General features: G+C 42.1%; 1 protein-coding gene across 3 annotated transcripts in view; it reads right to left on the minus strand.

The window, feature by feature from the left end:
• Positions 1-11058: 11058 nt before the first annotated feature.
• LOC107395198 (E3 ubiquitin-protein ligase TRIM7) overlaps positions 11059-13295 on the minus strand; it is a 32690-nt gene continuing 30453 nt past the window's right edge. For all 3 annotated transcript variants that reach the window (XM_015974517.3, XM_015974516.3, XM_015974519.3), the window contains exon 13: positions 11059-11841. In XM_015974517.3, coding sequence (XP_015830003.1) covers positions 11641-11841 — 201 coding nt within the window. In that variant the 3' untranslated portion in view covers positions 11059-11640. The remainder of the gene's footprint in view (positions 11842-13295) is intronic.

Consider the following 13295-nt stretch of genomic DNA (forward strand, 5'->3'; position numbering starts at 1 on the left):
TTCATTAAAGAATGCAAGAATTACTACAATAGTAAAATATAAATGACTAATGACTGAACATAATAAAATGAATGTCCAAATGTTTTATATAAACCTGAATAATTTAAACAAATAAGCACTTAACAGGAGGAACTACTAACAGGAACATTACACTAATCTAGACTATTAAAAGGTCACTGTGTGATATTTAACAAGACCCCAATCAGCTAAAATTTAAAATTGCAAATAGAAACACCTGTAAAGGTTCCCGAGCCTTTAAATTGTCTCTCTGTCTATATTACAGAAATAAATGTAATTTTGCACAGTATTCTAATTTTTCCAGCTTCACATAATTGTGTGTTTTTAGCAGCATTTCTGTTGCTGCTAATCTAGTAACGGTTAAATAAATAAATAAATAAATATCCTTTCAAATGACACTAGAAGAGGCACAACTCTGATGGAGGACTTACATTTACTAACCTGGGTCAGACCCAACCACAGAAGAGCTGAAGCTGGGTGGTGAACACACACAGGTAGTTCTAATAACACCTGAGCTCCATGCCGTCTGAGACTGATGCATCAGTGTTACAGCGGGACTAAAGACATGATCAGAAACAGGTTACAGCTGGAGGATCTAGGAAGGTGGAAGATCAGGACGTCTGAGCGGTGAACAGGTGAGCGGACCTTCGGGACGTCCCGCTGTCATGCTAAGGGCACGGGTCTGCCGCCGTAGACTATTCATCACGTCTTCCTCGTTCTTCACGGGCCGTGATGCTCTTAAACATCTGCCTCTTTAGCTCCTGATCAGCTGACAGCTTCAACACACCGCGCTGCTTAACGCACGCATTTTCTTATCAGTAACAGGAACGACGTTTTGATAAAAGAAGACGTAATTAATTAGTTTGCTCGTTACAGAAAGAAATATTTTTTATTAACGCGGTCATTTTAAACGGAGTTATTCCCGTTGTGTCTACAGAATGCAGTGACTGAGACCGTGAGGGTCTCCGCGCACCCGGCCAATCATCATCGAGTTTGTAAGTGCGTTACCGACACCTCTCTCTCCCTGGCTGCAGCTGAAGTGTGGCGGTCAGAAAGCCTCACACTGCTGCTCAACGTTCGACAAGCACATAGTAACGCACAACGTTCCGTCCCCAGTAACGGTAACGGCGTTGCAACGGCGGGAAAAGTAATTAATTAGATTATTCCGTTACCTATAAAAGAACGCCGTTAGAAACGCCGTTATACTTAAACGGCGTTACTCCCAACACTGCTAATAAATGAAAAAGTCTGGTCAGAAATCAATGGATATGAAACCCTGGGAAAGAGGACCTCTATACCTTGCTGATGGAGAAAGCCGACAACCACTTCGATGGAGTGAAATAGATACTTCAAACAATAAAAGATCATGTAAATGAAATGTTGAACATGGGCATAATAGTACCATCTACCTCATCATATGCCGCACCTGTTGTTCTTGTACCTAAAAAGAATGATTCTAAATGACGTTTTTGTGTGGATTACCGAAAACTTAACACTTCTACGCACACTGATTCGTATCCACTCCCAAACATTCAAGAGATAGTGGAATCTCTTGCTGGATACTCCATATTCACTACCCTTGATCTCAACAGTGGATATTAGGTAAAAATGGAACCAAAAGATAAAGAAAGAACTGCATTTTAGTTTAGTTTAGTTTAGTTTAGTTTATTTGTCATATGCAAGTTAGCACAGGGTCAACATTGCCATGAAATGTGTTTGACGAGCAGCGGTCTCTCAGCAGCATAATACAATAGAAAAAAAGAACAAGGTATAATACAGTAAAAGCAAAATATTAGAGAGTCATGCTAAAAGTAAAAGCTTACTACATAGATAAGTAAGTATAGATGACTAAATATAAATATATCTAAAAAAAGTGAATAGTAACATTAAAATGAAGTAACCAGTGCAGGTTAAATTTTACTTGTGGAGCTGCAGGGTAACATCTGTATCCTGTGTTGTGTGTGTTTAAGTGTAATGGTTGAGGTGTCGTATGGCTTGGTGGTAGAAACTGTTTTTAAGTCTCGTAGTCCGAGCAGGCAGACTCCTATAACGCCTGCCAGATGGTAATGAGGAGAACAGCTGATGCGCTGGGTGGCTGTGGTCCTTGATGATGCTGTGTGCTTTCCAGAGGCATCGCTGGAGATAAATGTCCTGAATGGCAGGAAGCCTTGTGCCAGTGATGTGCTCTGCTGCTTTCACCACCCTCTGTAGTGATTTACGGCTGCTGGCAGAGCAGCTTCCATACCAAACTGTGATGCAGCTCGACAGCAAGCTCTCAATAGCACACCTGTAGAACTTTGAGATGATACTCGTGTTCATGCCAAACCTCCTTAGCCTCCTGAGGAAGTAAAGCCGCTGGCGAGCTTTCTTGATAACAGCGTCTGTGTGGAGGGTCCAGGAGAAGTCCTCAGTGATGTTGACTCCAAGGAACTTGAAGCTGCTGACCCTTTCGACCATGACACAGTTGATGTGGATGGGTCGGTGTTCCCTGACTGGTCGTTTCCGGTAGTCCACTATCATTTCTTTGGTTTTGCTGATGTTGAGAGACAGGTTATTATCCAGGCACCACTCGTGCAATGCCGTCACCTCCTCTCTATAGGACGTCTCATCATTCCCTGTGATGAGGCCTATGATGGTCGTATCATCCGCAAACTTGATGACGATGTTGGACTCATGTTTTGCAACACAGTCGTGTGTGAACAGGGAATATAGGAGGGGGCTAAGCACACAACCCTGGGGCATACCTGTGTTTAGGATGAGTGATGAGGAAGTGTGTTTACCCACTCTCACCACCTGGGGCCTGTTTGTAAGGAAGTTAAGAATCCATCTGCAGATCGGTGTTCCCAGGCCAAGGTCGACAAGCTTCGTGGCAAGTTTTGAGGGTATAATGGTGTTAAATGCCGAGTTGTAGTCGATGAAGAGCATTCTTGCATATGTATTCCCTTTCTCCGGGTGAGTGAGGGTGGTATGTGTTGCTAGGGCGATGGCATCCTCTGTGGCTCTGTTTGTCCTATAGGCAAACTGAAGAGGGTCCAGTGTGTCAGGGAGAGAGGAGCAGATGTGACATTTGACCAGCCGCTCCAGGCACTTCATGATGACGGATGTCAGCGCCACAGGACGGTAGTCATTCAGACAGGAGACCACTGATTTTTTGGGAACAGGAATGATGGTGGATGCTTTGAGAGCCATGGGGACCACCAACTGCCTCAGGGTGTATGTCCCATAGGATTATTTCAGTTCAAAGTCATGCCATTTGGATTAAAGAATGTGCCGGCTACTTTTCAACGCCTGATGGAGAATGTACTTGGAGAATTAAAAGGGAGAAATTGTTTTGTCTATCTTGATGACATCATTTATTCTTCAACTTACACCCAACATCAACAAGACATTAAAGCTGTACTGGATAAGCTCCGAGAGGCTAACCTTACAGTAAACATGGAGAAAAGTCGATTTTTTTGCACTCACCTCAAATTCTTAGGTCACACCGTTTCCGCAGGAGGAATAACTGTAGATCAAGAAAAAGTCCAAGCTGTACAAAACTTCCCGGTTCCTACTAACCTCAAACTGCTACAAAGATTCTTAGGAATGGCTGGATGGTATCATCGTTTTGTCCCTCACTTCTCACAACTTTCCGAACCATTGAATGCTCTAAAAAGAAAGGGGAAAACATTCAACTGGACTTCTGAGTGTCAAAAAGCATTTGAAGCCATAAAACAACATTTGGTTTCATCGCCTATTTTAGGACATTCAAACTTCAACCTACCGTTCATTGTGTGCACTGATGCAAGTGACATTGGACCGTTCTGGGAAGTGAACAAGTACTCGCTTTTGCTAGTCGTACCTTAAATCAAGCTGAAAGAAACTACTCTACTACAGAACAGGAATGTCTTGCTGTGGTATGGGCAATAGAGAAATGGAGATTCTACCTCGAAGGAAGACCATTCACTGCAGTAACAGATCGTTCCTCACTGGTCTGGGTCTTTAAAACTCAAAAACCGAGCACCCGGCTAATCAGATGGGCTCTCCGACTTCAAGAATTCACCTTCACTGTTGAATACCGAAAGGGAAAATATAACACAGTTCCTGACGCCCTTTCTCGAGCTCCACTCACGATTTAAGTCAACCTTTCTCTTCTTGCGCTGTGGTGCTACGACCTAAACGGAATACTACAGAAAATCTCCAAATAACAGATGAGATCATTTGGAAGGCACAACAAAAAGATCAGTTTACTCAAAATCTTTACAAAGACATCATGGAAAAAGGAGAAATGGAGGAAAGCCAAGTGGTTAAATACAGCATTTTGGAAGATAAAGTTTATAGAATGGTCAAACTACCCCATAAAACTATTTGCCATGTTTCCATACCTCTTAATCTACGACCACAACTTCTTCATCACTATCATAATGATCCTTTGTCAGGACATTTTGGAAGATATAAAACCTACAAGAGACTACAGGCCTTTGTCTATTGGCTGAAAATGAGCCTCAACGTTAGAGACTACGTACGATGCTGCCCGGTTTACCAAATATGCAAACCAGAAACTCGAAAACCCCTGGAAAACTACAACAAACCAGAGTAAACAACCCTTGGGAAATGTTAGGTGTAGACCTCATGGGACCTTTTCCACGAAGTTCTCATGGCAATGTCTATTTGTTGGTTTTTGTTGACTATTATAGCCGATGGGTAGAAATGTTTCCCCTACGGAGAGCTACAGTTGAAGTTGTCAGTCAACATTTAGTCAAGGAGATATTAACTCATTAGGGTGTAACTACTTGCCTTTTATCGGGTCAAGGGCCTCAATTCATTTCCTCAGTCTATGAAGACATCTGCAAAAATGGAACATCTTACCAAAAAGAACAACTGCTTATCACCCTCAAACGAACCTAACGGAACGAGTGAATCGCAATATCAAAGTAATGCTTTCTTCTTATGTAGATTCTAAGCATAAGAATTGGGACAAGTATTTACCAGAGTTTCGTTTCCCCCTCGATACTGCAGTCCATGAATCCACTGGAGTAACGCCTGCTGAACTGAACATCGGAAGATCCATCAAAGGACCTCTGAATGCTGAACTAAATCCGCATTGGATTGACCCAGGTACAGCAGCTTACACAACAAATAAACAGTAAGCTGATCTGCAAGAATTTTCCACTGGACCCCTGGAAAAAGCGAAACAAAGACAAAAAAAAAAAAACACTATGATAAGGGATGCCGGGAAGAAACGTTCACCGAGCAAGATTATTTGTGAGTTCCCACTCACCATTTATCCAAAGGAGATCAATCTTTTGCCGCCAAACTTGCACCTCGATGGAAGGGACCCTATCGAGTGGTTCTAAAGACTGGACCTATTAATTTTGAAGTAGTGTTAGAAGATACTTGAGAAGATTTCAAAATAGTTCACGTATCTCAAATGAAACCGTGCTACCCCACAGCAAAGGAATGGGATGGGCTACAACATAACACACTTATGAAAATCTTCCAAGACGAAAGTGAAGAAGAAGATTTCATTAGATTTCACACTACCGAGTGACAAAAAGGAAGACATACTTACCTCAGTATGAGACATACCTAAAGGGGAGAACTTTTACATGGGAGTGGTAGTTAACTTTTTTTTCCTTGCCTGGTTTTCACAAAGGGGGTGTGGGGGTGTAACAACCTGCGATTGTCACCTCACCACACGGTTCCTCCCACCACTTACACCCAGCCATAGTCCTGATTGCAATACCCTGCGCACCTGTGTTACTCCACTCCGCCCTTCAACGCCTACCTGTCTCGCTCATCTCTCTCAGTCTCCTGCGAGCAGCAGCGTGTTGTGAAGGAGCTGGAAAGCAAAGAAGCGATTGTTTAGATTTTCCTACCAAGCACCGAGCCTGTTAATCCCTCTACGCTGGTGCAGACTGTAAATAAAGGAAGGAAACGAGTTAACTTTTGCCGAAGCCGACGTCATCACCAAGACGCCACTTTATCTGTTCAATCCGACAACAGATGTAAGTGCACAGCGATCTCTGCTGGAAAAGAAAACTAAACAAACCTTCCCTTACCTGAATTTCTTTCAAAGGAAGAACTTACCTTCTCTGGACCTCCAGCTGAAGAAATCCTCATCTCACATCAAAACGTGAGTCTAAACCCACAAAGACTAGTACATCAAATATAAGAGAAAATCAAATAATAAAAGGGGGAAACTTTGTTTTCTTTAGTAAAAACATACACTCCTCATTGGGTTCCTTAAAGTCACCCTGCCGAGTAAGTTTATTTATTATTTATTTCTTTACCCTTAATATAGAAAAATGTACATGTTGTAAATTCTTATTCTGTGTTATAGCTTCTTTTTGTTATACACCTGTATACCACGCCTGACCTCAGGAGGAAGAATAAATGGACTCCTGAAGAGCTTCAGTTCCTGAACTGACTTCCTGATTTGTTGGTGTTTTCTTTGCTAAATCAGGTTTTTTTTTCTTAAAGTTTGTATAAGGCTATATATCTAGTAATATATGTCCTTGTGTAACAGGTTTTCCTTTAATTATTAAAACATCCTATAAGTCAGGAGGGAGACCTGACTGGCATCCCTAAAATAAATAAAAAAATGTTACAACTGGTTCTGATGGCCAAAAACATAAAAGCCATAATTAATAACTCACTAAACCTTTTTGTCCTCAGCAGTTCCTAAAGTGTTCACTGCAAATTCTGACCAGTGCATCAGTTGTTCTAAACCAAAACAACACAGTTCCAGTCCTGGTCATTAATCAGAACCTCCTTCAGGAGCAGGAACAGTCTGACCTTACCTGTCCTGCTCAAAGGCCCAGTGTTCTGATCCACCCTTCAGTTCTCTGGAGTTTGAGCTCTCTTGTAGGAACATTCAGATGTTTTGAATGTTTTTTTTTTTTTGTGGAAACGATAAAGTTTGGAGAAAGGGATCAGTTATGAACAGAAAGGTGTTCTAATGTCTTGTGATTTTTTTCTTGTCTGAGTGGGTCCATTTGGTGTTTCTGCTCTCTTAAGACAACTGACCTCAAAATGTTCTTCACACATTTTGCTGACTTTTTACGCCATAAATTTACATCATGTGGTTCTTCGTGAGGCTACATGGTAGCACAGTTGCTTTGCAACGAGAGGGATGCAGGTTTGTGTGCAGATCTGTTGAGTTTGTTCTCTCCAGGCATGAGTGGGCTTCCAGGTCTCTGGTTTCTTCCCAAAGAAAAGAAAACACGTTCATGCAGGTTGATTGGTGCCTCTAAATTGCCGCTAAGTGTGACTGGATAGTTGTTTGTCTTGTTTTGTCAATGTGGTTCTGATGGACTGGAAACCTGTCCAGGATGTTCCCCAATAACAGCTTGAGATAGGCACCAGCTCCTCCTGACCCTTCTTTGCTGTAAGGGTTTAGGAAGAGGTCCTAATGACTGAATTGTAGTTGCATGCACTGCTCATAAAGTTAAAGGAGCCCTTTGAAAACACATCATGGATGAACCCATACTGATATGGAATGGGTAATGTATTGGATGACATCATCAGGTGAAAATGATCCAGCCTAAAGAGATTTTATTTTAAAATCACCAAGAAACTGAAAGAATATGCAATATATGTGTTTCTGTACATGAGCCCGTCTGACATTTTGTTGTGGGTGGTGAACCAAAAAGCTCGGTTCAAGGCTCAGAGCAGGAAAAACCTCCCCCTGCTCTCTGACCATGGCTGAACGAGGACAGCCGTTGACCTATGATCCAAAGAAACCCCAAGTTACCCCCCTGGTGCAATACAAATTTCAGGCCACTGCTCCTTTTATATAAAATACATTTAATATCTTGCCGTTTCTCCGTCTCAGATCTGATATTACACTCATCGTCCACAGCTCTGCAGATTGGTACACTGAGCCAAAGGGAGCAGGTGTCTCATGACCAGTGTTGGGAGTAATGCGGTACAAAAGTAATTAATTACTGTAATGCATTGCTTTTTGCTGTAATGTGGTAATGTAAGGCATTACAGGGAAAGAAAATGGTAATATTTACTCGGTACAATTGTCAGTAACGCGGTAATTACAATGCATTTTTAAACCCAGAATCAAGATGTGTTCCTTAAAAATTCAAATTACGGGAAACCCGAAGAAAGATCCAGTATCTGCATATATGACGTCATTTATGGACTCAGCTTTGCGGGCAGAGAGGACGCCGCGGTAACGGCTCAAATACTCCAGCTGCCTCTGTCCGCGGCCGCTGTAACATTCACAAAATCGCTCCACTAAAACAAAGAAATTCACTTGCGATCGTTTATATCAGAGCATATTCTCTGGTATTCTGTACTTTTCTGACGTGCTTTGCCTCAGCTGAGTTCATAATCTGTGCCCCGGTGATTTCAACTCATTACTGCTGGAGCGCCGCGCATGTGAAGATCCCTTTGGCTGATTAGTTAGAAAGTAGGAAGTCTAGGAAACAGTTTTTTCTGGAAGACGGAGAAAACCTGCAGCATGCAGTAAGGTTAGAGAGAGAAAGGGCCGGAAATTATTCAAATAAAATCAAGAATAAAAGAAAAAAGTAGGTGGATTTCTCCCCAATAAAAGCAATAATATATATATATATATATATATATATATAAGCATTTAATATTTATACATGTGATAGAATCAGATCACCCCAGAAGTCAGTCCCACATCCAGGGCCGTATCAATCAGGGGACCAAGGCAAATAGGCTTGGAGCCCCCACCACCTCACTCCCTGCTCAGATGGCCCTATAAGATGGCAGCGTGTTGAGAGTACAGATTGTTGTTGCTTTTATTTAATAAACAATCATTTTAAAGCACTATTATATCTGACTGTTTTAACAGCAATCCTAGCTCAGACACCACATCACCTTCCACATATATGTCATGAGCTCACTGAGCGTCACATGACCAGATTCATATCAAAGTTGTATTTGTAAAAGTAACTTAAAGTAATGCAAAAGTAGTGTAATGCCTTACATTTTAAAATCAGTAATATTGTAATGTAATGAATTACTTTAAAATGAGGGTAACAAGTAATAAATAATGCATTACAGTTTTGAAGTAACTTGCCCAACACTGCTCATGACGTTAGACCAGCTCAGTGTCGATGGAAAAACAACAGTGAGCCACAGAACTGCGTAATGTAACACGAAGGAGAACCCAAATTCTTCAATGACTTCTTTTCTTTTTCTTTAATAAATGCAGGCAGGACAGGAGCTAACGGGGTTGTTGTTTAGTAATGTGATTGGCTCAGCCCAGTACAATTGGATCGCTCTTCTGCTTTTGTTCTCCAATTAGACAGTGAAAACATTTTTTAAGTGTCTGTCTGGAGCTCTGTCAGCATCTACTAAGGCACTCATGCAGAGGAACAAGTAGAACATTCTGGAATGGCCATCTCCGTCCCCACACCTGAATATTCCTGAACATCTGTGGTGTGAGTTAGAGAGAGCTGTCCATGCTCAGAAGCCATCAGACCTGAATGAACTAGAGATGTTTTGTAAAGAAGAATGGTCCAGATTACCTTCAACCAGAATCCAGACTCTCACTGGAAGCTACAGGAAGTGTTTAGAGGCTGGTATTTTTTGTTTTTGTGAAGCACTTCGTGATTTTTATCTTGAGGAGCCATTTAAATGATTGTTTTCTTTCTTTCTTTGTTATTTCTGCAAAAGAAGGATGTATTAAATATTGAGTTAATTTAAGCACCTGCCTAATTTAGTTTAAACAATGATTGCACACTTTCCAAGAATGGTTGTCAGGTTTATTTATTAAGATTCCCTGCACTATTTTACCAAGGTGGGCAGCCTGAATGTTTTTCTGGGCTGATACTAAACGCTGATAATTTTCAGCCGCTTATTAGGGGTCGGGTCACGGAGGTAGCAGCCTAAGCAGGGAGGCCCAGACTTCTCGCTCCCAAGCCACTTGGGCCAGCTCCTTCAGAGGAATCCTAAGGCGTACCAAGCTGAGGGGCATAGTCCCTCCAGCATGTGTTGGGTCTTCTTTTAGGTCTCCCAGTTGGACATGCCCGGAAAACCTCACCAAGGGAGGCGTCCAGGAGGCATCCTGACCAGATGCCTGAGCCACCTCAACTGGCTCCTCTTGATGTGGAGGAGCAGCGGGTCTACTCCGAGCTCATTCCAGATGACCGAGCTTCTCACCCTATCTCTAAGGGAGAGCCCAGCCACCCTGCAGAGAAAACTTGTTTCAGCTGATTGCACCTGCAATCTCGTTCTGTCAGTCACTACCAAAGCTCATGACCATAGGTGAGGGTAGGAACGTAGATCGACTGGTAAACAGAGAGCTTTGCCTTCTGACTCAGCTCTCTCTTCACCATGACAGACCGGTACAACGCCCACATCACTGCAGACGCAGCACCAATCCACCTATCGATCTCACGCTCCATCTTTCCCTCACTCATGAACAAGATCCTGAGATACTTAAACTCCTCCACTTGAGGCAGGACCTCATCTCTGACCCGGAGAAGGCTTTCTACCCTCTTCCGAATCAAGACCACAGTCTCAGATTTAGAGGTGTCTGGCTCAGAGCCATGAAAAGAAAAACGACTAAGTGTCCAGATGCAGCGGTCCATGAGCTGAGTTCGGCTGCAGCAATGCTGACCTCACCCGGCCTCACTTGCTGATAACATAACTCTTATAAAACCAAGGGAAACCCCTGATATGTCCTCACCAAGCAAATACTTTTCAGAAGGCCACGTTTAATGCTTTTCCTCTCAGTCGTGGATTAGATTTTGGTTACGGTCAACTTTCATTGTCTATTTTTCGCCAACAGAAATGTCGGCCGATATCTATCATAATTTTGTATTTTATATACGTTTTGTTTTAGTTCACAAAAAATTTGTCACAAAAAAACTTTGTCAAAGAAACTAACACTGATGGATAAAATGTTTTTTGGCCTCATAAACCCTTGTCTGCCACATAAACTGTGAAAAGTGAACATTATGTAAACAAACAGGTTACATATCTCACCTTCAGCTGGAATGAAGAGGGCAGAAGCATTTACTCTGCCAAAATAAAGGTCCCTTTTAGAATTAAATGTAATTTATTGCACCAATATAAGTTTGACTTTGACTTTTATTCATCTCAATATTTAAATACATTTTGAACAAGAACAAAACAAAACAAACAATTTAGCACAAATTGTTTAATAAGTCTATTTTTTAACTTTCTTTTTCTTAATTTTATTATAAACTCATTTTTGCAGAAAAGCTCAACATTTAAAACCCAGAATAGAACAAAACAATTTCCATTCATGCCACTTAATATGCATTTATATTTTAATGGCACACATGTGCTTTCGTAGCTCTACAACCCACCAAGACTTCTTGTCATGGAAATACAGAAACTTATTTAAAATCGCTGGTCTGATGGAAATATTTCAGTCTCTTGAGCTAAAATCCCCCAGATTGGTTTTGTCACATGTTGGAATTAAAAACATTTTTTGCAGTTTTTGTTCTTCTCCGGACAGAAGAAAAATCTCTCAGCTACATGAAGATGTCCCCGTAGGGGGAAAAGGATCAGATGTTTCATCTGTGGACTTTCTGACAGCATCTCCACATCCTGCAGCTCTAATGGTGTTGCTGTTCTTCTCTCAGGTCTTTTTCCAGGTCCAGGTCTGGGCCTAGTCCGTCAGGCCAGCTAGTTCTGCGTGGTCATGAGGATCAGTGGAACTTCTTTGTCACCAGTTCCAAGTAGAGGAACCATCCTTTCTTTAAACTCAGAGTTTGTGTGGAAGGTGTAAATCTCTGTTCCAGCCTTCACATTATAGAAGGACACCTGACCCTCCTCTATGTCCAAGAAAATGCCCACCTGTCGCAGCTTTGGGTGATGACCTTTGACCTGCACAACAAGCAGACGTTCTGTAAGCCCTCTGCTATTTGAGAATCTTTAAGCAATAATTCAGTTAAAAAACAAACTTTTATAAAAGACCAATGTAAAATATAAAAGCTCAACGATGGCAAAATAAAAGTACAGGTGAAACTCCAAAAATTAGAATTTGAATAATAATAAATAATAATAATAATAATAAATGTGATTTATGAAGCACTTTATATTTCACAATCTCAAAGTGCTACATGAAATTATCTGAGTCCAGAACAATAAATAGAATAAAATCGAGAGTCATTAAAATAACAAAATGACATTTAGCAATAAGCTTTACTAAAAAAACAAGTTTTAAGGTTCTGTTTAAACCGTTTGTGGGGCCCTCAGGTGGACAGACAAATTTGGTTAAAAAATGTTTGTCAGTAATTATACTTAAAGGTGAAACTAATACATGACAGACTCGTTACATGCAAAACCAGATGTTTCTACCCTTCACTTGTTAGAACTGATTACAGTTGATGAAAACCACACAATGACAATCTCAGACAAATTGAATATTGTGAAAAGGTTCAATATTCAAGACTCCAAGTGTCACTCTAATCAGCCAATTAATCCAGAACACCTGCAGAGGGTTGCTGAGCCTTAGATCACATGTGTCAGACTCAAGGCCCGTGGAGCATTTTTATGCGGCCCGCGAGATAAATATCAAAAATATATTAAAACTGGCCCGCTGGCCGATTTTACCGCAAAGACTTCAACTCCCATGATGCTTTGCGGCGTCTGCGCGGAGCCGACGCGCCCCCTCCTTTGTGTTTTTTCCAGCGCCTGCTGCCGGTGTCTGCAGCTCCGCTGTCTCGGACAAACTAAACACTCCTCTCACTCAGCGCCGAGTTCACTCAGCTGTTTTCTGACGTTGAAGCCCAGAAACGGAGATTCTAGCCGCTCAGTAACGTGTTCACGACTGAAAGAGAAAGTTTTCCATCTAACATCCAGACAGAGCTGATATAACTCCAGCGAACAGCGACACGCTCAAACCAGCACGGCTCTGTGGTTGTGTTTCCTCCCCGACACACAACAACGTGGTCAAGCTGCTCAGACATGTTCATCAGCACAAACCTATGTGAGCACCTGTTGTCATTATTATGACAACAGGGTGGCGGTGGCACAGGAGTTAATTGCTCGCCCCATAATCGGAAGGTTGTAGGTTCGAGTCCCGCTCAGTCTGTTGCTGTCGTTGTGTCCTTGGGCAAGACACTTAACCCACGTTGCCTGCTGGTGGTGGTCGGAGGGACTAGTGGCGCCTGTGCTCGGCAGCCTTGCCTCTGTCAGTGCGCCCCAGGGCAGCTGTGGCTACATCGTAGCTCATCCCCACCAGTGTGTGAATGGGTGAATGACTGGTTGTGTTGTAAAGTGCCTTGGGGGGTTCCAGGACTCTAGAAGGCGCTATATCAAATACAGGCCGTTTACCA

The sequence above is a fragment of the Nothobranchius furzeri genome, chromosome 5 (genome assembly GCF_043380555.1).
Source record: "Nothobranchius furzeri strain GRZ-AD chromosome 5, NfurGRZ-RIMD1, whole genome shotgun sequence".
In the NCBI taxonomy this organism is placed as follows: Eukaryota; Metazoa; Chordata; class Actinopteri; order Cyprinodontiformes; family Nothobranchiidae; genus Nothobranchius; species Nothobranchius furzeri.